Source organism: Chiloscyllium plagiosum, unplaced genomic scaffold (assembly GCF_037043375.1).
Source record: "Chiloscyllium plagiosum isolate Xiang-an unplaced genomic scaffold, Cpla_swu_hap1 HiC_scaffold_11, whole genome shotgun sequence".
Taxonomy (NCBI): Eukaryota; Metazoa; Chordata; class Chondrichthyes; order Orectolobiformes; family Hemiscylliidae; genus Chiloscyllium; species Chiloscyllium plagiosum.
Window position 1 is genome coordinate 53,393,724 of NW_028270149.1, and position 25,365 is coordinate 53,419,088.

Below are 25,365 nucleotides of genomic sequence, written 5' to 3' on the forward strand. Positions count from 1 at the left end.
TTACAAATTCATATTTTGGCCTGGCTAATGATTTTAACTAAGGTGCCTATTCAGAAGCAATGATAAATAGATGTATGATGTATATACACTGTTACAAGAAATAAGACCTGCAAGGACAATGGTTAACCAACACAGCCTGATTTGCCACACCAGGCAAAATACTGCCAAACATATTTTCAGACATTGCATCTGTGGGGAAAGTTACAAGAGTGATGTCAATCAAGGAACTGTTCTGGTGCAGAAGCCCATTTAGGCTATTGTGATTGTACTGATTCACCCAGCAAGTTTTAGAACCAACTATGGTACTGTGTCATTTGCTGCGAAGATAGCTGTTGCAAATATGTGCCATAAGATTGACACAATCACCAACAAAGGCAATTAATTGGTGACTAAAAGCTCCATGTTGGATTTATTTTGCTTTTATTTTTGGCTTTCACTGAGATGCTTTTGATGCTGTTTTAAAAGTTTTCAGATTTTATGTACATAAATTGTGTCACTACTTACCCTCAGCAATTTCTGTTTTCATCAATAGTGCTCCTCACACTTGTTCAAGTTACCTATTCTATTTACATCCTGATATATTTTTGGGTTAAGTACTGTATGTTATTAATTCCAAGGTGAACCCATTTAAAAAGGCACCAAAGGAATATAGAAAGGTAAAACTTTAGATTGTTCACTGAGATTGAGCCATACCTGTGTACAAAATGTAGAAATGCTCCATTCTTTATCCTCTTCATCCTTTGCCTTAGTCATCACAGGTGACACCACAAAAAGAGGAAAAAGGATGGTATTTAAAGTCAGTGTATTACAGGTTAATGCTGTGCAGATATTTCTTTGCTAAAGCAAACATAAAAATACTAATTACCATAATTTTTCACAAAATGAAAGAAGGTAGTATTAAAAAATAAACCTTGATGCTACTGTGTATGTAAATATACATCTAGCATGTGATTGTCAATCAGATATTGACTTTTAACATATTGACTCAAATTCTGCAATGATAAATTACAGCTGATCATGTTGGCAATCATACAAAACAAATGTGGGCAAAAATATTTAATTACCCATGAACTAAGGCTACTACGGTTTCCTTAAACAGCCAAAACAAATCAACAGATCAAAAAGACCTCATTAAATAAAATTAAGCTGAACTAATGAATTAGGCATCAATTGAAGGTGACGAGGGCTGCTGATAGACTGTGTAATAATAAAGAGGCCAAGCAGGGTGTGTGGTTAGAATCTCCCCTACATGTTTTAAATACAACTTGTCCCTTTTAAAAGCAAGCTGTTGAATTCATCATACAGAAGTTGCTGGTAACTGTGAAGGACATGGCTACAAGAAGATATACACCAATGCAGAAGCAGATCAGAGGGAAGCCTCCTGAATTTCCACTGAGGTGTTAAGACAAGAAATGCAAAGGAAGTCATGTTTCTGAAGAGGGTAGTGAGCGCTCAATGTAAATCTTCAGAAAGCAGACCAATTCATGGAATCTACTGAAATTATCTGCAGGACTAATCAAAAATGTCCCTTTTCTTTGAAGGCTTGGACAATGCAACCTCATAAGAAAAACAAAATGACTTTTCCACAAAAGGAGGTCTTTCAGCCGATCCGACCCATGCTAGATCTCTGCCAGATTAATTCAATCCCTTGCCCTTTTCTTGTAGTCCAGAATGCTTATTCTCTTCAGATGTCTATACAATCTCTTTTGCATGCACATCCACAGTTCCCTCTGTTTCTGCACTTCCCTTTGAATTGTATTCTTAGCAGGTGGGATATCCTGCCCTAGGTTCTTGTTTCTGAAGGTCTGCAACAGGAATGTTAATTACCTGATTGGGGAAGGCCTGCCAAATTTCAAGCCAAAGGAGGTAATATACACCACTTGTAGCGCTCCAGCTGGTAGCTGATTCCCCTTTACCTCCATAAAATTTCCCTAAAGAATCTGGTCTTAAAGGGTAAATGTAAAGTGTTTTCATATTGTCAAATTTTATCATTAGGTGCTGTTTATAAATTTGTTTTTAATACAGTGATTCATCAAACCAATTTGTCTCTTAAAGATAATTTGGGCTTTTCACTGACCAGCCTTTTTCATTTCAAAGTATAAATGTGACATATTTTCTGGAATATAAACTGGGAGAATTAAAGTTTGGGCACTGATTTTATAAATTCTTTTTTATTTTATCCTAGTTAAAATCAGGCAAATTAACCATCTTAGTAATTCAACTGGTCATTTAACATTTGTGACAATTTGTGTAGTAGTGGAGTTTGATTATAAGCATAAGTTGGAGCAGCATGGTGGCTCAGTGGTTAGCACTACTGCCTCATAGTGCCAGGGACCCAGGTTTGATTCCAGCCTTGGGCGCCTGTTTGTGTGGAGTTTGCACATTCTCCCCGTGTGTGCAGGTTTCCTCCCACAATCCAAAGATGTGCAGGTTAGGTGAATTGCTCAGGGGTAAATATAGGGTAGGGGAATGGGTCTGGGTGAGTTACCCTTCAGGGTGTGGACTTAATGGGCCAAAGAGCCTGTTTCCACACTGTAGGGATTCCAATTCTAATTCACAATTCTCTCATCAGAGCATAACAAGAGCTTATCGAGGTGGGTAGGAATGTGGATTTATGGTTACAATCAGATCAGACATGATTTAGTGAATGGCGTAGCAGGCTCAAGGAGCTGAATGGCCTTTATTTGGTCATTGGTCCTTATTTATATGGTGCATATTTGTTCACATGTAGTACAGTGCTTTTTCAATAGAAAAAGCAGCATAGTATAGTTAAAATCATGTCAACTGTCCAATGGGGAAAAGCACAACATAGATATAGATGTGAGTTTGGATTCAACCCAAGAGTCCCCAAATCACCTGTGAAAATTAACTCACAGGGGCAACCAACTGGAAAAAAAGATGCTCCTTTAAATAGTAGGAAATAGCAAAGATCTGCGACTCAACACACAGGGTGCTCTCCTTCTTTATTTGCTGCTTATAGGTTCACTACTGACCTCTTCACTAGCAAGGGGGGGAGAGAAACAACTTGTGCTTGCAGAAATGGCTCACAGTTAGAAAGGTCAGTGCTGCACTTAAGGAATTACTGTAGAAACAGGGAGGAATGAGGAGACCATGAGTGGTATTTGAGGGGGGGGGTAGGGATGTAAGAGGGAGGCTGCAGATGGTGACAGGTGGAATAGGAAGCTGGAAAAGATGTCATGAGACAGAAGGCAGCTACAGGGAGCTTTTGGGAGGAGTGGGTAGGAAGATTTCAAGGTTTGGGTGCAGAGAAGGAGGTTGCAAAGGAAAGAGGACAGTATTTAATCTGCCTGCACAGGAATACTCATCTAACTGGAATACAATAAAAATTTAAATCGCTGAGGCAATGAAATCCTTGTAAATAAGTGTGTGGAATGCGGTGGTAGTAGCGATTTGTCAGCTGTTGAATATAAATCTGAGATCTGAGATGCAGTAAATAAGGTTGTAGCTACTAGGTTAAAATGCTCCAGTTTTGTGCATAAATGATAACTTCAAGAAGGCCTTCGATAAGGTGCCGCAAAGAAAGCTACTGAGTAAGACAGGGGCCCATGGTGTCAGAGGCAAGGTGCTAGCATGGATAGAAGCTTGGCTGTCTGGCAGAAAGCAGACAGTGGGGATAACTCATCATGGCACCTGAGACAAGTGATGCTCCACAAGGCTCAAATGTTGGGACCACAACATTTCATTTTATACATTAACAATCTCAATGAAGGAACTGAGGGTATTCTGGCTAGATTTGCAGACGATACAAAGATAGATGGAGGGACAGGTAGCATTGAAGAGATGAGGAAGCTGCAGAAGGATTTAGACAGGTTAGGAGAGTGGGCAAAGAAGCGGCAGATGGGTTACGTGTGAGAAAGTGTGGAGGTCATGCACTTTGGTAGGAAGAATATCGGCATGGACTACTTTCTAAATTGGGAGAAAATTCAAAGTGTCAGTGCAGAGACTTGAGAGTTCTGGTCCAGGATTCTCTCAAGATAAACTTTCAGGTTGAGTCAGTAGTTGGGAAGGTAAATGCAATGATGGCATTTATTTTGAGAGGACTTGAATATAAAAGCAGTGATATACTTCTGAGGCTCCCCAAGGCTCTAATGAGCCCACATCTGAATTATTGTGTGCAGTTTTGGGCTCCATATCTCAGGAAGGATGTACTGGCCCTGGAACATGTCAGAGGTGGTTCACAAGAATGGTCCCAGGAATGAAAAGCTAAACATATGAGGAACATTTGAGGACTCTGGGTTTATACTTGATGGAGTTTAGAAGGATTGGTGGGGGGAGGTATCTAATTGAAACACTGGTTCCATTGGCAGGAGAGACTAGGACCCCAGGCATAGTCTTAGAGTAAAGGAAAGACCTTTTAGAATGGAGATAAGGAGAAACACCTTCAGTCACAAAGTGGTGAATCTATGGAATTCATTGCCACAGAAGGCTGTGGAGGCCAGGTAATCGAGTATATTTAAGACTGAGATAGATAGGTTCATGGGTACCAAGGGGATCAAAGGTTACGGGGAGAAAACAGGAAAATGGAGTTGAGAAACTTATCAGCCACAACTGAATGGCGGAGCAGACTTGATAGGCTGGATGGCCTAATTTCTGCTCCTATGTCTTATGGTCTTATAACAAGGCAATATTTTTGACATCATAGCAGAAGATATGTTTAGGATAAAAGCTTTTCATTTGCAGAAATGTATATCAGTTACTTTGGGAAAAAAAACTTCTGTTAATTTATACTTGTTACCTTATGCCAATTTAAATACTGTGGTGTATTGAAAATTAATGCTTTTATTGTGTGACATGGCTTCAAGTTTAATGTAGTTTTTATCATTGTTGAGATACTGATGAATTGTTCTCATTCTGTCCACATATCCCAAATGCCAACACAAATACAAAAGGTGCTGCCACTCCATGGCAGCATCACCAGATAACTCAGTTAGTGGGAATGAAACAGAAGCCCCTAAAATCCAAAATATTGTCCCCAAAAATCAAAATATAGCCCTTAATATAGTCTAAAGATGAGTCCTCAAGAAAGAAAAAATATTTTGACCTTGGTTGTAAGTTGTCATTAAACTCAGATTTAAATTGCTCTGGCTGATATAAGAATTGCAATTTTGACATTTGAAAAATATCTAACCATCACTTTGAAACTAAAATGAGCATCCTTCCCAGAATATAGTCTATTGTTTGTATAACTGTGGCAATGACCCATGCTTCACTGAATTTCAAATGTGAATGGTTTCAGAACCCATGTGTTCCATTCATCTGAGAATGAAAGTCAGTTTCCAGAAGCCGTAATAACAAATTATGTATTTGATGTGGTTTCTGCTTTGTTGACACGAGCTGATAAGATGGTGCATAGAAGATAAATAAGGGTGTGAAGGTGACAATGGAATGACATGAAGGTGTGTGGGGACCTGCTGAAGAAGCCAAGAGATGAAGATGGAGAATGAAATGACCCTAATGCGCTTCCTTATCCACATTTCTCTCCTACTGTTACATGACTCACACACTGCTCTGCTAACCTGACCCCAGTGTAAAAACACAAATAGTCCATGATATCATACATGCAATCATTTGCATGCAGTCAGTTATGCAATCGGGAGCCATTTAAGTGCATAAGTCGAGTGTTTCCAATCTTAAAGGAAGATTTGGTCCCTTCCATCTAAGAACACATGCCCAGTTCTGCCTTGTTTTGATCCAGATCTTGGTATGGCCATCATATTATACTCATATGGTTATCTGAGACTGCAGCTCCCTAACCTTATTTAGAGTGCTTCATGTGTTGATAAAAATGTATTGTAAACCTTATTTCGACTTGGTGCTCTGGACTTAGATCTGGCTGCGTTCCGAACAGGAACCATCATCATCACCAGTGTTCTGAAGCATTGGAAAATCAGACGTACTGAAGGGACTCCTGCATTATAAGCAATAAATATTATAAACAAGGACAGGACTTATACAATTAATCGCAGGGCCCTGGATAATGTTGTAGAACTGAGAGATGTAGGGAGTCAGGCACATAATTCTTTGAGATTTGTGTTGCATGTAGACAGACTCGTTAAGAAGGCGTATAGCACGCTTGTCTCAATTGCTTAGACATTTGAGTATAGGAGTTGAGACACCATGTGAGGTTGTACAGGATGCTGGTGAGGCCTCTTCTGGAGTACTGTGTACAGTTTTGGTCTCTGTGCTATAGGAAGGACAATATTAAATTGGAAAGGGTTCAGAAAAGATTTATCAGGATGTTGTCAGGAATGGAGGGTTTGAGTTATAAACATAGCCTGTGACTTCACTAGAGCACTGGAGGTTAAAGGGTAACCTTGTAGAAGTTTATAAAATCATAAGGTGCATAGATAAGTTGAATAGCAAGGGTTTTTTTCCCTAGGATGGAAGAGTTCAAAACTAGTGGGCATATTTTTAAGGTGAGAGGAGAAAGATTTAAAAAGAACATGAGGAGGAACTTTTACTTTTACACAGACAGTGGTTCACATGTGGAATGAAATGACAGAGGAAAAGGTGGATGCAGGTACAGTTACAACATTTAAAATACATTTGGAAAGGTACAAGCACAGGAAAAGTTTGGAGAGATATGAGCCAAATGCAGGCAAGTGGGACTAGTTTGGTTTGGGAACATGGTTGGTCTAGACTAATTGAACTGAAGAGTCTGTTTCCATGTTGTATGACTCTATAATTTTGTCATCTGTCCAGTCCATTTTGACTGATGACATTCCTCTCTGCTTGCATTCTCTTAAGTTGGAGTGACCACAATTAAAAAGGTGCCGTTCATGTAGCTCTCAGTCTTGTGAATGTAAAGCTGACATTGTCGCAGCGGACCCATAGGTCTGCTCTCTCATCAGAGAGGCATGACTTATAGTAGTTTGACCTGAGGGTCACCATGCCTCATGCGAGGGGAAGAGATTGGGTGAGGAGAGTCCTTTATAGTATCCTCAAGCAGCGGGAGAACTGAACCCGAGCTGGTGGCAGTGCTCTATGTCACAAATCAGCCAACCAACCAACTGAGCTAACTGAACCGGACACCAGTTGTTCAAGCCCAAATCCATAGTTTAAACTCCTACAGCTATTGGCACTTCCAGCATGAGAAGTGTCCTGAAATTCCCACATAAAACTAATGTACCAGTGGATAGATTTCCAGAGGACATTTCTTACATACTGCAACATCAATCATTTACAAAGCATAAATCAACTCACAAATCTGCAGCCCCTATAAATCAGGACCCCTGCTAAACATTCAGATTCTCCTCTTAGATTAACCATCAGCACTTCCATGCTAAAGCTAAACTGGCCACCATTGGCATACATGATGTATAATTTGTAGATGGTTGCATCGTCATTGCAGCTGCATCCGATTTGCAAGCCACTCTCAATTTGTTCAATATTTCATACAAAAATCTTGCCCTTGAATGTTGCCAAAATGAAATTCTTTTATCAACTCACAACTGATCAAACATTACGCCTGCCTTTCATGGTGAAGGAGAGACGCTGACATGTCCCAAAATTTGACAATCCCCTCTCTTAAATGATAATCATTGAGGAATCGTGATTTGGAGGTGCCAGTGTTGGACCGGGGTGGACAAAGTTAAAAATCACAGAAGACCAGGTCATAGTCCAATAGGTTTATTTGAAAACACTAGCTTTCGAAGCACTGCTTACTCATCAGGTGATCCACCTGATGAAGAAGCATTGCTTTGAAAGCTAGTGCTTCCAAATAAACCTGTTGGACTATAACCTGGTGTTGTGTGATTTTTAACTTTATCATTGAGGAGGAGATCCAACACTGCATCATCTGCACCAGCTCAGCCTTCTACTGAGTGTTTGACAGCAAAGCCAATAAAAGTCCTGGCTTACAGAGCAGTTGTCATCTTCATAGTCCTGCAATGTAGTGGAAACTGTACTGTACATCAGTGATGCAAGACAGAAATTCTGTCAACAAAGCCTCTGCTGCATCATTCGGATTCCTTGGGAATACCATTGAAGAAATGTGTCTTCTTGAAGCCAGCTCCTTACGTATTAAGGAAAAACTCCAGCAAAATCAATTTTAATGGAATGGACAGAGTGACCAGATGGTCAAAAAGAGTTTCCCCTGCCAGCTCCTGTTTTCTCAACTCTGCATTAGATAATTTTCCAAGGAAGGACAAAAAAAAATGCTTCAGAGACACGTCCTTTGAAGCATGCTAGCATTGACATGGATGACTGTGAGGAGCTTACTGTCAAATTTCAACTTGGTAATTATTTGTGAATCAAGTTGCATCATACTTTGAGTCACATCATCTGACTCATGATGTAGAACAGTGCCAGATAAAGAAAGAAGAGAAAGCAAATCCTGCACTCTAGCTCCTACTATTTTGTTGGGACAAACTTCAACATATGACTACATGGGTCAGAATCGGTATGTTCTGTCACATGAGAAGCTATAACAGAAAACTCTGGACTTCAAGCAGACATTGTCCTCAAATTAAGGGATAGCCACCATCAACATCACGTTTCAGATGGTCTCATGGTTTAAACATTTTGGGCCTGCAAAAGTGCAGGGGTGTTGCCGCTAGCCATATCTGTCAGGTGTGCTCCTCGTCACTTCTTAAGGAAATGGACGAGTATTTCAGTATGAAGTTCTTGAAATAGTGGAAATGGGCACACAGTCATATTTTCCATCTAAGATGAACACATACCTGTTCATAGATTGGAAATTTTTATTCACAAAAATTCCTGGAACATCTTCTATTACTCTAATAGGAATAAACAAGGAAAGTCAGCCACTTCTAAAAAATCACAAAGGCCTATCATTTGGGAGTTTAGCACCTATCAGGGAGAAAATGCATTGGTTGACAAAGCAAGCACGTAGAACCGACTTTGTGCAGCTGGTTAGCAACCTGGAAAGAATGTGAAAAAGTTTAAGGCTGGTGATTTTGGCATTCATGGGCAAAATATGACCTCCATGTTCAGCTGGCAGCAGGGGCTGCTGCAAGAGAGTGCATAAAGGAGCAACAGCTTGCTTGACGAAGCACAACCTCTTGATGTAGTCTTCTTCAGAAATGTAAAAGAACTGATTCTCGGTCCATGGATCCTCTGGACTGGCTACAGCTTTCTAAGAGGTTGCTTTACCTGCTGTCTACCAACAGGCCCACTTATTAATCATCCCTATTGTTGAGGGTACTGTTCCTGCTGCTCTTCTATCAACTATTCCTTCAGTCAAAGGAAAAATGCAATTCTCGTCCCAATGATAATTGGTGAGTTAGCGCAAATAAGGGTAAAAAAAAATTACAAAGAAGTAATTTCCAATTTGCAGGATGGGAATGATATTGGGGACACAGTTGAGGAGAATAGAAACCAAGAATTAAAGTTACATTGATTTATCCTGAGATCCTCTAGTTGTACGTAACATGCCTATAAGATCTAACATACGATAATAACGTGCAAGTGATTTTATCTCAGGATTTCTTAAGTTACACTGCAATCTTTAAGAGTAGAAAGTAACAAAGTGATAACTAATAAATACATCAAGTAGTTTAGGAGCATCAGTAAAAATTGAAGCCATCATTTGATTATCAATGCCAATTCACAAATACCTTACTACAATGTTAAAAAGAAACTTTTGACATATTTAAAAATTCTTTGTGCAGTGTGTGTCACAAAACACAAAGGGAGTCAGGGTTTCTGTGGCAATATGCACTTATTACTTGTTACAACAAATTATTTGTTTTAGTCTGAAGCAATGGATAATGATGGTAGAGGCTCCAACTCTCTTTCCATCAGGTGGCTGACAAAGAATCAGTCATGTTGGCAACATTTGCCATTGCAAGAGTTAGAAGCATGAAATTAAGGACAGAGACTGTTGCTGCACCTTGTCCATCATTCGACGATCTGCAATGTCAGTTTCTGATCCTAAATGTTCATATAAAGAGTTTCTGAAAAGTGTTTTCTGTAGATTGGATGTAGAAGCAGTCAGCTTTTCAAAACTTTCCTGAATTCCTGAAAATCACAGCACACAATTTTAAAAAAATAATCACAGATTTTACATTAAATGTTCACCCCTAATTCCTGCTGCAAGACAGGAATAATTGCGCATGCCTTGCGCTTACCACCCACTGTTTTTGCTGTAGTCCCACTGTTCATCTCCATTAGCTGACCCCACAATGTTCATTTTCCTTGTTGCCTCCCACTAGCCTCCTCTCCCATGACATTGTCAATATTATATGAGCCTTCTTCACATCTCTCCCGATATATCGTTATGCTCCACTACAGAAGACCATAAGGATATAGAAGCAGAAATTACCCATTCAGCCCATCATGTCTGCTGTGGCATTCAATGATATTATAGCTGATCTGATAATCTTCGACCCCATTTTCCAGCTTTATTCCCATAACCTTGATTCCTTCACGGATTAGAAATCTGTCCATTTTAGCCTTGGATATACTTAATGATCCAGCCTCGACACCCCTCTGCAAATATTGCAAAATCTTGTCTTATCCACTGATATACTGGTCTCCCCCATCATTAAGGATGGCAATATCTGTGAAACCTCCTTCTCCTGCCATTTATTCTATAGACCACCACCACAGAGTGGATGTGGCAGGTCAGCAGCTTTGATTTCATCAGCTAATTGTGACATTGCTTATCTCTGTCTGTTGCAGGCTGTGTGGAATGAGGCTTAAGTTGCTAGGTCTGTTCTAAATCTATTCCATTTAACACAGTAGTATTGCCAACAAGTATAACAGACGGTATCGACCAATGTGAGGACAAGATATTGTAAGGGTCTGAATAACTTGGGCTTTGACAGAATTTGTGGCATAATTAGACAGGAATTCTGACAAAGCCAATTCTGATATCAAGTTCATCTTTGTCTGTCATTTGTACTTTTCATGAGTGGCATACTGAGTTTTCATTGGCAGTGATGAGTTCCCATTTGATGGGATTATTGTTTGTTAGATGCCCTGTTGACAGTTTAACTCATCTGACTAATATTCAGATTTCTATCTCAACAAACTCATCAAATAATCTAGGCATTGAGAAACCTTGACATAGAAAAGCAGAGGGAATACCTGGCATATTCAGTTCACTGCTTGCTCCAAAGGACCTCCGTGTTGGACCCTGGGCTGCAACACCTCTGATCCATGTAGTGCTTTTGCACTTCCATGCTGCACCGATAAGTATCATTGCAATACTGCAGTAAGGACACTGCACTCAGAGTCATGACACAGCTAATGGACTGTATCAGGTTGAACCTTTAGGACTTTTGCTCACCACCCTCATGTACACTCACTCTGAGCCTATTTGGATGATCACAGCCTCCCTCCTTTGCATTGCTTGCTTTTATGTAGTTTGCCCCCTTAGCTAGAAAAATGAGATTCATTTTACTTCTGTGTTGCTTTGTCATTTAGTACACACACAAAGAAAGGAAGCTTGATGGCTGTTAGTAGATAGGCTTTAGTCAAATCAAAGGGATAACTTTGCTTAGGGTGTGTTGTCCCAGTATGTCAAGGGCTGATATCAGTCCAGGGGTTTGGAAACAGTCAGTCAACCAATCAACTGAGGAATGGTCAGAGTCAGGATGCTGTGCACATAAGCGACGAGGAATTAAATGTCACACAGCCCACCACCTATCATGAAATTTTCTGCCTTATTGGGGGCTGTTTTCTTCCTGGAATAAGAACAAGAGGGGTATTAAGTAGGATGAAAGTGGGTGGCATAGCTATCACTTTTGGTGTAGGTGGAGATGTTTCCTGAGTGAGTGATTAGATAGTGTAGAGAAAATGCAGGGTTACTGGTATCATGGTTGGGGTGAGTGTCAAGAACTGAGTGAAGATGCTGCTCAGACAATAGTTCGAGTGGTAGGACAGGAGATTTGAAGGTGACTATAATAGCAGATATAGAGTCAGTGTGAGGTATCAGGAAAACATGGTGGCACTTACACTAGTGGATTGGAGAAAGTCATTCAAATCCTGCCTCTGCACTATCCTGTCCAGCAGGACTTCCAGTTCACTGCCCACACAATGGTGTGTAGATTTCCTTTTGTCTGCCATATCTGTGGCAAATGTCAGGAACCATGCAAAGCAGCTGCAGACAGACAGTTCCTGTCAGAGTGCTCAATCAACTTTCAAAGATGGCAAGGGTCAAAGGGATGCTAGTAAATTTCGGTATATCCGCTGAATGGCAACTTGTTCTGGGAAAAGTATATGGTAAGATGGGGCCAGAATTGACAAGATGGATACCATAGGGGTGGGATTGAAAGTTAACAGTCAGATTTGATAAGAAATGGCGAGAAAACCGACTCGGTTTGTCAGTGGAAATTCCTCCAAAAAACTTGATGCAAACTAGCCACAAGATTCAGCCCGTCATCTCTACATAAACTGTATCATGGTGACTGCTAATAATACAGCTAGAGACAGGTGCCTCTGCAACAGGTAGATTGATAAGATCAAGGTCAAGTATGTTCTTCTCTCTTGTTGGTTCCCTCACAACCTACAGAATAGAGTTGAGGGGCTAAACGGTCTACTCTTGTTGTCATGTTCCTGGAACTGAACTATTTGAGCAGATAATTTTATAATTTGTTTTCTTGTGGACTGTCACTGCTTTGGCCACATGCTTGACAGGAAGAGGATGAGCTGCATTCTTGAACCACTGCACTTCATGTGATCTTGGTACACTTATAGTAGTGTTAGAGAGGAGAATTAATATTTTGGACCAAAGATGAAACAAGGTGTGCAGTAAGATGGTCCTGGTCGATTACAAATTTAGCATCATGAGAAGGCTGTTGATGAGTGATTGCCACTTATTGAATAAGCACCTAATGACAACTACTTTCTTCACTTTGCTGATGACTGATGGTAGACTGATAGGATTGTAAATGGTCCTGAATTTTGTGAAATTATTCAAATTCCTAGTACTTTAAAAATCAATGAATGCTACTTGCGTATGTCAAGGAATTGAAGAAAATCTGTTCCAGCAGATTAATAGATGGTTGTTGACATAACCTTAAGTGCTATCATTATGGCATTATTATATATCAGTGTTTTCTCCAATATGGCATCACAATGGAAGCTGTAAATTCCAAGTCTAATTGACAGTTCAAAGAGGTAATTAAATAATTAGCTGTTTGGTATGGGATCCTTAATACAAAAGTTTGTTTTAATACTCAGTTAAGGACTTGAGGAGATTTAGTGGGTTGAATAGCCTTTATTGAATGAGAGTTCATTTCATATAGTATAGTCTGTAATAGATATTTAGAACTTTATTTTATTTCATCATTGATCCTGAGGTGTCCCATGGTTAATGTTGAGAAATTTTCCATTGAGGGCAATAGGTGATGCAGGGCTATGGTTGGTATGAGTTGACATTTGTGGGCATTGAGATTTCATTTGGAGGACATGAGTTCGCATATATTGGCATGTATGGGCATGGGGAACAGGTTGAGGGAAATATAGGTTTGACATGTTTGGATGTGGGAATGTTTATGGGGAGTTACAGGGTGCAAGCTTTAAGAAAGCAGCTTGGAAGATGTCAAAGAGAGCTAATGTTGGCCTTTTAAACAGCTAGCCATATCACTTACAGTCACTTGTAACCACCTTCAATCTTCATCTGGGACTGGCCGGTCTAACTCCATCACTTACCTGAGCACTTGCCCCCAATCTCCTAATAGAAATTGCACCATTTTGGACATTTTTACACCAAACCAGAAGCCGAAGTCTGGAAAATTGCCCAACTCAAGCTATCAACACTCAGGAGTGAAAATACAGCCCACATTTCTTTTTAAATTGCTTCACAGCAGTAAATGTCTCTGAGTTATCATTTATTTCCCATCTTTCCTGCATTTGGTTCTTCATATCACGCGGACAGGCTCACAAACGTGACGGTGTGAACTTAAGGGGAAGGTTAAGATGAATTATCTATCCCCTATTCCAAAGATAGACTCCTCCCATTTTACAATTTCTTCAACTTTTCAGAACTATTACTTTAATTTGTTTATTATATTTTAAATACCTTCATCAGACACCGTCAGATCCACAGTAAAATCTATTATGAAACACTAATTTTTGTGTGTATTTGTCAAAAAATTCTGAAGACAAGAATCACAATGTTCTTTGGAATCAAAACTACCATTAATAAAGGAAAAAAGAGAAATGCAATCACAGCTTGGAAATTATAATTACGAACAATAATAGTTGGCTTGTGAATGACTCAAGGGGTTTACAACAAGGAACAATTACAAATAAGTGCCTACTTCGGAGAAATGGCTTTACAGGTATGGCTAAATTCGCAGCTAAGTATCACAACTGCATTTTGGAATCTAGATTAATCATAAATATAGTATTTTTTGTGTGATGTATCTTGCTGATATATAAAAATGAGTTTTCTGTTTTGTAGTTTGCCACTCATACTTACTGAATCTCATGCCTTCTTTCGTTCCAGTTAATTTAAACTTCACCACATCAAAAAATTCTTTGGTTTGTTTTTCATAAAGTTTTCTAATGCTTCCTGAATACACCTGGAAAATGCAACAGAACTTGGGAAAAATAAATATTTGACATTTATCTTTAGTAATTTCAATGCAATTTGACAGTGTTTCATACATTTTTCTTTGTGTTAAAGTTACATAATGCAAACACAGAGAACGCTGCAGAAACTCAGCGAGTCCATTAGCATATGTGGAGAGAAAAATAGAATTAAAATTTCAATTTTTACATAACTCTTCTTCAGCATTTCAATGCACATAATGTGTCTAAAGTTTAAAAGTATTGACTGTAAATTAATAATATGTGGAACAAGACATAGCTGACAATCCACACTTGCTGAGCTTCTGATTGTACTTCAATGTGGTGTTTGGCACTCAGATATACTTTTTAGCTATGTTGATTCTAGAAAGGCAGCACATTGGCTCAGTAGTTAGTACTGCTGCCTCACAGCACCAGGGATCTGAATTTGATTCCAGCCTTGGGAGACTGTTTGTATGGCACTTGCACATTCTCCCCGTGTCTGTGTGAGTTTCTGTCAGGTGCTCAGTTTCCTCCTGCAGTCCAAAGATGTGCCGATTAAGTGGATTGGCCATTCTAAATGCAGGGTTACTGGTATGGGGTGGGTCTGGGTGTGATGCTTTCCAGAGGATTGGTGTAGACTTGATGGGCCGAAAGGCTTCTGTCTGCACTGAAGATAAAAATTCACCAGTTCCTGTGTCAAAGTCCATTCCTTCAATGGCTTCTGATCCATAACGACCTCCAATATCATTGTTAATTTTTATGGAAATTGTATGCTCTGCTGTCTGCCTCTCATCTCGCGCCAGGCCTGCTCTTGCTCTTCATAGGAAATTTCATTCTAAACCAAATCTGCTCTTTCTGATTTTCACTTTCTCTGAATGATCTTTTCCTTGTTTCACTTTCTGCTTCCTTTCAAAGGTGGCTAACTCTAATTATTCTTCAGAGCAACTATGTCACCATTCATTGGATAGATAAGATTGGGTCTTATAAATATTGTGTTTGTTATCTCCAAAAACAGAATCCCAAACCAGATTAATTCAAAAGAAAATATTAACCTATTTTTGAAATCAACTTGTTCAGAGATGTTCTTACACACCTCTACAGCAGTTGGGACTTGAACAGTTTCCTGGTTCAGGGGTAGTGACTCTACCACTTCACCACAAGAGGGTCTGCAAACCAGCTTAAATGAAACACTATTTTATCTTCTGTGCCTATATCCAGAGAAATATGACTTGTTGAGCATTTGGCACAAGCTAAACCACCTGACAGCATCCAAGGTATTATTTCTTCCATAACATGAACTTGCTCTGAATTGGAATTGTCCTCCAAGATGATTTTTATCCATATAAGATAATAATTCTAAACTTGAAGAACAATAGAGGCAGGTACCATGTGCAATTAGACAACGTTTTGATAAAGATAGTTCTGGAATGGCTTTTAATTACTGGTATTGTGTATTCTGTTTTCTCTATGAACTTGGCTGTTCATAGGAGTCAATTCATGTACTTTCCTACATTTTCTTCAACTAATAATATATCAGGAAATATGAATAAGACATTTTAATAATGATTTATATTTTAATAATTACAAATTTAAGAAAATAAACAAAGTATAAACTTTTGGGTGAGAAATTACATTGGATGAATGCTTAATTAACTGGATTTTTTGATCGGTAATTGTTACATTTGTATCTACCCACAGGAATGTTATGGGATTTTGCACGAGAGGTCCTTGTCACTCAGTCATGGGACAAATGCCATCTGGTGCCCATATAAACAGGGCAATCACCAGAAAATCTCGTTAACCAAGAAATCTGAATAACTGTTAATGAACAATGCAGAGTCCCAACCAGAAAGTGATATTATATTTAATTCCATGTCAAATGAGGTATGAAATAAAGAGAAAGATTGGATAATAGCTAGAGAAAATATAGAGGAAAAGATAATTTTAATTTTTATTTAAATTGTCAACAACAAATGAGCTTTGACATTTCTTAAAATTAAAAATAAACATCTGCAAGGTGTTTGGCAAGCTTATATGACCAAATGTATCTGTAAGAATCTTTGGTTAATGTCTCTGTTAAAACCAGTTAAAACAAAGAAGTTAATGCCCCTATTAAGGAATTCAAAAACATTAAGGAACTAAGTTGAGTAATCATGCAACAAGACTATTGAAAATGATTCCAAGTCTATACACCTTTCAAACCTTTGTCTAACAGCCAAGAAACATACCTTTGATAAATCAGTAAAAATAGCAGGGCTGTTGTTTTTAATCCAAACCATTAGAGGGCTATATGGCAATAATTCATCATGAAAATGCTTATGGTTGGGCAAGATTAGCTCTCCCGACTGTTGCAACAAGCCAATGTTTTGGTCATTTCCCTTAAACACAATGGAAATAGCATTTTTAAAGCTCTAATACATTTAACAACCGAAATTAAGATACTTAATTGACCCATCCCAGAATTTTCAAATATTTCAAGTATACCTACGTGACTGTATGAATGAACATTCCAAAAGAAAAAAAATCAAAGAAGTGACATATTTATTTATGAATAAATAAGCTATATTTTTTAATTAAGCTGTTTAACATTCAGTTTGGCTACATTTGGAATATTGCGATCAGACCTGGTTGCCACATTACCAGAAGAACATGGATGTTTTGGAGAGGGTGCAGAGAAGGTTTACCAGGATGTTGTCTGGTCTGGAGGATTTTAGTTACAAGGAGAAATTGGATAAACTCTGATCCTTTTCAATGGAAATTTGGAGATTGAGGGGCGACCTGATGCAGATCTACAAAACTGTGAGAGATATAGGTAGGGTGGGTAATCAGAGGCTTTTCTTCAGGGTGAAAAGGTCAACTACAAGTGGGCACGGGTCAAGGTGAGAGTGGGAAAATTAGGGGAGAAATGCAGAGAAAAGTTTTCACACAGAGTATGGTAGATGCCTGGAACAGACTGCCAGTGGAGGTGGTGGAAGCAGGCACATTGGCAACATTTAAGGCATATCTTGATAGTCACACGAATGGGAGGTGAATAGCAGGATAGAAATCATGTATGGGCAATAAGTAGCGGTCTAAACAAGGATTTGGAATCAGTGTAGGTGGGTTGAAGGGCCTGTTCCTGTGCTGTTTTGTATAGTATTATACTAATCAAAAGAACTTAAAGTCTTGACATATACCAATTTAACTGGTCTCAGCAAAGATAGTTAAAGGGATATAACAAATTAATTTGGACAGCATTTGTGGGAAAGTAACTCCTAATCATAAGTGATACACACTGACCTGTATTTTAAACTGTCTGCAGATTGATAATATTTTGACATTCATGAGGTTAAGCCATTAATCATGGCTGCTGGCATCAATGAACCATATCCTAGAATAATGTAGCTATTATGAATAATGTCCAATTCATTGGTTGGCTACTGGGGAGTGATCAACACTCTTGAAACCATATGTCAACTAAGAGCCAAACTCTTAAGAGGAGGAAAAAGATTGATCAAAACATCTGATAAATATTTTAAAAGACAGGGTTTAGAGTATCACATTTAATACTTTGATTTAAGAATGCTAAAAGTCTGCAGCAACTACCAAACACTGTTGCTTAACGTGCCATTATGAACTCATATGTCGAGTCAATTTGTCAGCTTGAATCAATACTATACCTAGAACTGAATGAACACTGATTACCTAATCTCAGTTTTTCCAAATGATAATGAAATCATTCAAAGACTTATTTTAATGCTGAATATTTGACATAGAAGACTTAATCATGCTGTTTGCAGTTAGACTGTGAATTACTGACGAAACATTTGGATCTGGAATTATTCAGTAGGAGCAAAATAAGAAGTATGTGCATTTCATGTCATTATTAACAGAAAAGAAAGAAAATGGTTTCCAGATAATTTGTGAAGAGCTGACCACCACATCTGCATCTCATCAACTTAGGTAAAGAAAGGTTGGCTAAAGATGATATTCTAACACTCTCTATTCACTCACAAGTATTTCGTTTGCATTTTCAGTAACTGATGGATTCTCTCCAAAATAAATATGGACACTGGACAATAACATACTCTTGAAACTATTGTTTATAACAAAGTAAATTTTACAAAGTCTTTGTCATCAGATTCTATCACAAGAAACCAAAAACCAACCAGCTACATTATTTAGCAGTGCACATACCTGTAGTACAAATAAAGCATTAATATGCCGTATGAATCGACTTTCAAATTGCTGCCGTAAATTTTCAAACTTTATTAACTGTTCTACCACACTTTGCAGTTTCCGATGGCCTAATAAAATCAGAATTTTAAAGTGAAGTTGAATTACTACTGATAATTATACGTATGAATAATTTGATTTCACAATTATCCTACTAACTTATAATTCTTTTTGACCCAAACTCCAGATTGAAAATAAATGCCCGGCACAACCTTCTAATGTTAAACATCAATTTACAGCATTCCTTGTCTGAATAATATGATGCTGTAACAACGACTTACTAAAAATCTTCAAACTGCAGCTATTTTTAAATGGGTAGTTTCATTTTCTTCTTGGGTAGGTTAAATAGTAAAAATAAATCATTATGAAGAATCACTATTCAGTGCACTATTACCTATTTAGTGTTTAAAATTTATGGTCTCATCAGCTTGTACTGCATTATTACACTTATTTATAAATATAATTATATATTACAGCTTATATTTTGCAAAGTTTTAATAACAATATGGTCTGTGATGACTGCAGATTGATCCTAACCAGCACCAGGTTAAGCTGTCGATAGCAGTAGAAAGCATGATTTTGCTACTTTGGGCAATTCAAAAATAGGGAATGTTGGGAAATTAGCATACCTGATTTTTCTATCTGTGGTGGTACTAACAGTGCAGATAAAATCAGTGATCTGTCTTTACGTCCACCACATTTGAAATGTTAGCTCCTATTCACAAGTGTGAAAATGTCACTGCTGGAATTCTGTGCCAGTAAGAAGAATGCAAGCAGTAATAGAGAGAAGGTTATTGATAATTTGTCTGCATTTCTGGTTACAGTGGACTGTTTCCTGCCTGTAAATGTGAGAAGGTTCAAAATATAAACTTAAGGAAAATTTGCACTAGGTCATATGGTTTCATACCCAAACAAAATTATAATCATAAACAAAAAAGCAAATGGTGCAGATAGATAACATAATATAAATGGTCATTAAAATTAATAATCTCATCTGCGTTTATTTTATTCAATCCTGGGATTCTGGCTGGATCAGCATGTATTGCCCATTCCTTGCTGCTCTCGAGAAGGTGGTTGCGAGCTGTCTGCTTGAACCATTACATTCCATTTAGTGTAGGAACACCCACAATGCTGTTAAGGGAGGGAGTTCCAGAGTTTTTCACCTGTCAATACTAAATAAATGGTGATATATTTCTATGTCATGATGGTGATCCATTGATTCTAGTTTTGCTTGGGCTTCTGAAGTCCACAGATGCCTCCTTGAGCAAAGTGCTGTAATAACTCAAAATGCTACATCTAATCCGAATATTATTCACCAGTGTTTGGTGTGGCCAACTACTCTATGCCCCAACATAGAATAAAGCCCAACAAAAATATTTTTAAACTTTGTCATCTTTGAAAGTTACATTAAATCTCTTCTAACTTGAAATATCTATTCTCAATGAAATATTGTACTCCTCAAAAATCTAGTGCCACATGGACAAAACTCAGAAAGCAATCTTTTGTAGGGAGTAGTTAATCACTCCATAAAAGTCAACAGTTTGTCTTATATTTAACGAAAGAATTTCTTACTTCTTAAAAAGATTATTCACTGATTTCTTGTGAACATTTAGCAAATGAATGGTTTAAATAAATGATGTTAGAAAAATTCCCACTGGTTTTCTTTAATACTTCTGAGGATTGGGAAATATTTTGCTGTGCAGTTCTACTGATGCACATAACATTTAGTATCTCAAAAAACAGTAATATCAACCAGGCAGTCATTCGATGAGCATCAGCAAATTATTTAGCCATTGGGTGCGATACAAATCAGTCCTAACATCCACATTTTTCAACTATTGATATCAATCAGGAGTGTGAGTGGGGTGGGTGGTAGTTCCTTGGAACAAGAAGGACACTTGCTCATGGTAAGAACTTGCGCATGGAATTTTTTAATGTAGCAAGGTCATTGGCTGCAGTTATCACATAGTTCTGGCTGACGAGGGAACTATTTAGCTCTTACCACTTGTCACTGGTGTATCAGAAGAACTTGCAGATTGACAACCAATCTGTTTAGCCATGTTATTATACACCTGTGGCTATCAAGTCCTGAGAGGGAACTTGAACCTGGAGCTTCTAGCCCAGAGATAGGGTCATTATCATTGCACTGCAAGACCATATCAGGACAAAGAACTCTGTTAATTCTCCTCACATTTTAGTCAACTGCTGCTTAAGACAAATGTGGAGTATCCATTGTTGCCCTGACCAAGTTGCCCTGGGATGGCACATTGGCTCAGTGGTTAGCACCAACTAGGTAAAAACAATGACTGCAGATGCTGGAAACCAGATTCTGGATTAGTGGTGCTGGAAGAGCACAGCAGTTCAGGCAGCATCCGAGGAGCAGTAAAATCGACGTTTCGGGCAAAAGCCCTTCATCAGGAATAAAGGCAGAGAGCCTGAAGGGTGGAGAGATAAGCTAGAGGAGGGTGGGGGTGGGGATAAAGTAGCATAGAGTACAATAGGTGAGTGGGGGAGGGGATGAAGGTGATAGGTCAGGGAGGAGGGTGGAGTGGATAGGTGGAAAAGAAGATAGGCAGGTAGGACGAGTCATGGGGACAGTGCTGAGCTGGAAGTTTGGAACTAGGATGAGGTGGGGGAAGGGGAAATGAGGAAACTGTTGAAGTTCACATTGATGCCCTGGGGTTGAAGTGTTCCGAGGCGGAAGATGAGACGTTCTTCCTCCAGGCATCTGGTGGTGAGGGAGCGGCGGTGAAGGAGGCCCAGGACCTCCGTGTCCTTGGCAGAGTGGGAGGGGGAGATGAATTGTTGGGCCACAGGGCGGTGTGGTTGATTGGTGCGGGTGTCCCAGAGATGTTCCCTAAAGCGTTCTGCTAGGAGGCGTCCAGTCTCCCCAATGTAGAGGAGACTGCATCGGGAGCAACGGATTCAATAAATGATATTGGTGGATGTGCAGGTAAAACTTTGATGGATGTGGAAGGCTCCTTTAGGGCCTTGGATGGAGGTGAGGGAGGAGGTGTGGGCGTAGGTTTTGCAGTTCCTGCAGTGGCAGGGGAAGGTGCCAGAATGGGAGGGTGGGTTGTAGGGGGGCGTGGACCTGACCAGGTAGTCACAGTGGGAATGGTCTTTGCGGAAGGCGGAAAGGGGTGGGGAGGGAAATATATCCCTGGTGGTGGGGTCTTTTTGGAGGTGGCAGAAATGTCGGTGGATGATTTGGTTTATGCGAAGGTTGGTAGGGTGGAAGGTGAGCACCAGGGCGTTCTGTCCTTGTTACGGTTGGAGGGGTGGGGTCTGAGGGCGGAGGTGCGGGATGTGGACAAGATGCGTTGGAGGGCATCTTTAACCACGTGGGAAGGGAAATTGCGGTCTCCAAAGAAGGAGGCCATCTGGTGTGTTTTGTGGTGGAACTGGTCCTCCTGGGAGTAGATACGGCGGAGGCGGAGGAATTGGGAATATGGGATGGCATTTTTGCAAAAGGTAGGGTGGGAAGAGTAGCTGTGGGAGTCGGTGGGTTTGTAAAAAATGTCAGTGTCAAGTCGGTCGTCATTAATGGAGCTGGAGAGGTCCAGGAAGGGGAAGGAGGTGTCAGAGATGGTCCAGGTAAATTTAAGGTCAGGGTGGAATGTGTTGGTGAAGTTGATGAATTGCTCAACCTCCTCACGGGAGCACGAGGTGGAGCCAATGCAGTCATCAATGTAGCGGAGGAAGAGGTGGGGAGTGGTGCCGGTGTAATTACGGAAGATCGACTGTTCTACGGAGCCAACAAAGAGACAGGCATAGCTGGGGCACATACGTGTGGCCATGGCTACCTCTTTGGTCTGGAGGAAGTGGGAGGATTCGAAGGAGAAATTATTAAGGGTGAGGACTAGTTTGGCCAAACGAATGAGAGTGTCGGTGGAAGGTACTATTGGGGATGTTGGGAAAGGAAAAAATGGAGGGCTTGGAGGCCCTGGTCATGGCGGATGGAGGTGTAGAGGGATTGGATATCCATGGTGAAGATGAGGTGTTGAGGGCCGGGGAAACGGAAGTCTTGGAGGAGATGGAGGGCGTGGGTGGTGTCTCAAACGTATGTGGGGTGTTCCTGGACTAGGGGGATAGAACAGTGTCGAGGTAGGTAGAGATGAGTTCAGTGGGGCAGGAGCATGCTGAGACAATGGGTCGGCCAGGGTGGTCAGGCTTGTGGATCTTGGGAAGGAGGTAGAACCGGGCAGTGCGGAGTTCCCGGACTATGAGGTTGGAAGCTGTGGGTGGGAGATCTCCTGAGGTGATGAGGTTCTATATGGTGTGGGAGATGATGATTTGGTGATAGGGGGTGGGGTCATGGTCGAGGGGGCGGTAGGAAGAGGTGTCCTCGGGTTGGCGTTTGGCTTCAGTGGTGTAGAGGTCAGTGCGCCAGACTACCACTGCGCCCCCTTTATCTGCTGGCTTGATGGTGAGGTTGGGATTGGAGCAGAGGGATTGGAGGGCTGCGCGTTGTGAGGGTGAGAGGTTGGTGTGGGGGAGGGGGGTAGACAGGTTGAGGCAGTTAATGTCCCGGCGGCAGTTGGAAATGAAGAGGTTGAGGGCAGGTAATAGGCCAGCGTGGGGTGTCCAGTTGGATGCAGTGTGTTGGAGGTGGGCGAAGGGGTCCTGATTGTGAAAGAAAGCTCGAAGGCAGAGGTGGCGGAAGGAGAGTTCGACGTCACGGCGTGTATTAAATTCATTGATGCGTGGACGGAGGGGGATGAAGGTGAGTCCTTTGCTGAGGACTGATAACTGCCTGCCTCACAGTGCCAGGGACCCTGGTTTGATTCCAGCCTTGGGTGACTGTCTGCATGGAGTTTGCACATTCTCCCCATGTCTGCGTGGGTTTCCTTCAGGTGTTCCGGTTTCCTCTCATAATCCAAAGACGTGCAGATTAGGTGAACTGGCTATGCTAAATTGCCCAGAGTGTTCAGGGATGTGTTAGTTCGGGGTAATAGGGTAGGGGAATGGGTTTGGATGGGATACTCTTTGGAAGGTCGGTGTGGACTTGTTGGGCCAAAGGCCTGTTTCCACACTGTAGTGATTATATGATTCAAATTTAGATAGCATTATGCAAATAAATGAGCTGTCTCCTATTGACCAAAGCCTGGACATTCTTAGCTTCCGTTCATTTTTAAAATTTAAATGAGCTGTCTCCTATTGACCAAAAGTTGTTGAACGTTTGGTTGTCTCAAACATAGAGAGAGTACTTTGTAGACAGATTTTTAAATTTAGGTTCATGATGCCAAGGAATGCAGACATTTAGGTGAGGGTTCATGATGCCAAGGAATGCAGACAAAAATACATTTCCAGGTCAGATGGAAGAGAAATCTACCCAACAAAATAGAGGGAGAGAACATAAATACCTTTATCAATGTCAACTTGTTTCAAAGTGATTTATTTATAAATTAGCTCACAATATCTCTCAGTTGTCTTAAGCTGGTTTTAAAATACACAAACAAGAAGCTAATGTTGAAGACCAAATGGGAACTAAGATTTTAAAAAAGAAAATATCAATTTGTGGGATGTTGATTTCGTTAGCTGGCTAGCATTTATTGGTAAAAACAATGACTGCAGATACTGGAAACCAGATTCTGGATCAGTGGTGCTGGAAGAGCACAGCAATTCAGGCAGCATCCGACGAGCAGCAAAATCGATGTTTCGGGCAAAAGCCCTTCCCCCATCCCTAGTTGCCCTTGGGAAGTAGTGGTGAGCTGGCTTTAACCCGCTGTAGTCTGTCTATGTGGGTTGACACACAATACCACTGGGAAGGGAATTCCAGAATTTTGATCCAGCCACAGTGAAGGAACGGTGATATATTTCCAAGTCAGGTTAGTGAGTGACTTATAGGGGAACTTGAAGGTGGTGGTGCTCCCATGTAACTTCTGCCTTCTCCTTGTAGATCAAAGTGGTTTAGGGTATGGAGGTGCTGTCTGAGGATCTTTGGTGAACTTTTGCAATGCATCTTGTAGACAGTACACACTGCTGCTATTATATGAAGAAGCAACAAAGAAGATTGATGAGGGCAGAGCAGTAGATGTGACTTATATGGACTTCAGTAAGGCGTTCGAAAAGGTTCCCCATGGGAGACTGATTAGTAAGGTTAGATCTCACAGAATACAGGGAGAACTAGCCATTTGGATACAGAACTGGCTCAAAGGTAGAAGACAGAGGGTGGTGATGGAGGGTTGTTTTTCAGACTGGAGGCCTGTGACCAGTGGAGTGCCACAAGAATTGGTGCTGGGCCCTCTACTTTCTGTCATTCACATAAATGATTTGGATGCGAGCATAAGAGTTACAGTTAGTAAGTTTGCAGATGACACCAAAATTGGAGGTGTAGTAGACAGCGAAGAGGGTTACCTCAGTTTACAACAGGATCTGGACCAGATGGGCCAATGGGCTGAGAAGTGGCAGATGGAGTTTAATTCAGATAAATGCGAGGTGCTGCATTTTGGGAAAGCAAATCTTAGCAGGACTTATACACTTAATGGTAATGTCTTAGGGAGTGCTGCTGAACAAAGAGACCTTGGAGTGCAGGTTCCTAGCTCCTTGGAAGTGGAATCGCAGGTAGATAGGATAGTGAAGAAGGCGTTTGGTATGCCTTCCTTTATTGGTCAGAGTATTGAGTACAGGAGTTGGGAGGTC

General features: G+C 40.3%; 1 protein-coding gene across 3 annotated transcripts in view; it reads right to left on the reverse strand.

Moving 5' to 3' along the window:
• Positions 1-25,365, reverse strand: part of LOC122557209 (exocyst complex component 1-like) — a 112,737-nt gene that overhangs the window by 39,116 nt on the left and 48,256 nt on the right. For all 3 annotated transcript variants that reach the window (XR_015758662.1, XM_087992060.1, XM_043704651.2), the window contains exons 7-11: positions 18,682-18,791; positions 16,734-16,883; positions 14,414-14,516; positions 9,875-10,002; positions 694-744 (exon numbers count right to left, since the gene is read on the reverse strand). Coding sequence is in view for 2 of the 3 variants with exons in the window: in XM_087992060.1 (XP_087848186.1) it covers positions 694-744; positions 9,875-10,002; positions 14,414-14,516; positions 16,734-16,883; positions 18,682-18,791 (542 nt within the window). In the remaining variant the exon portion in view is untranslated. The remainder of the gene's footprint in view (positions 1-693; positions 745-9,874; positions 10,003-14,413; positions 14,517-16,733; positions 16,884-18,681; positions 18,792-25,365) is intronic.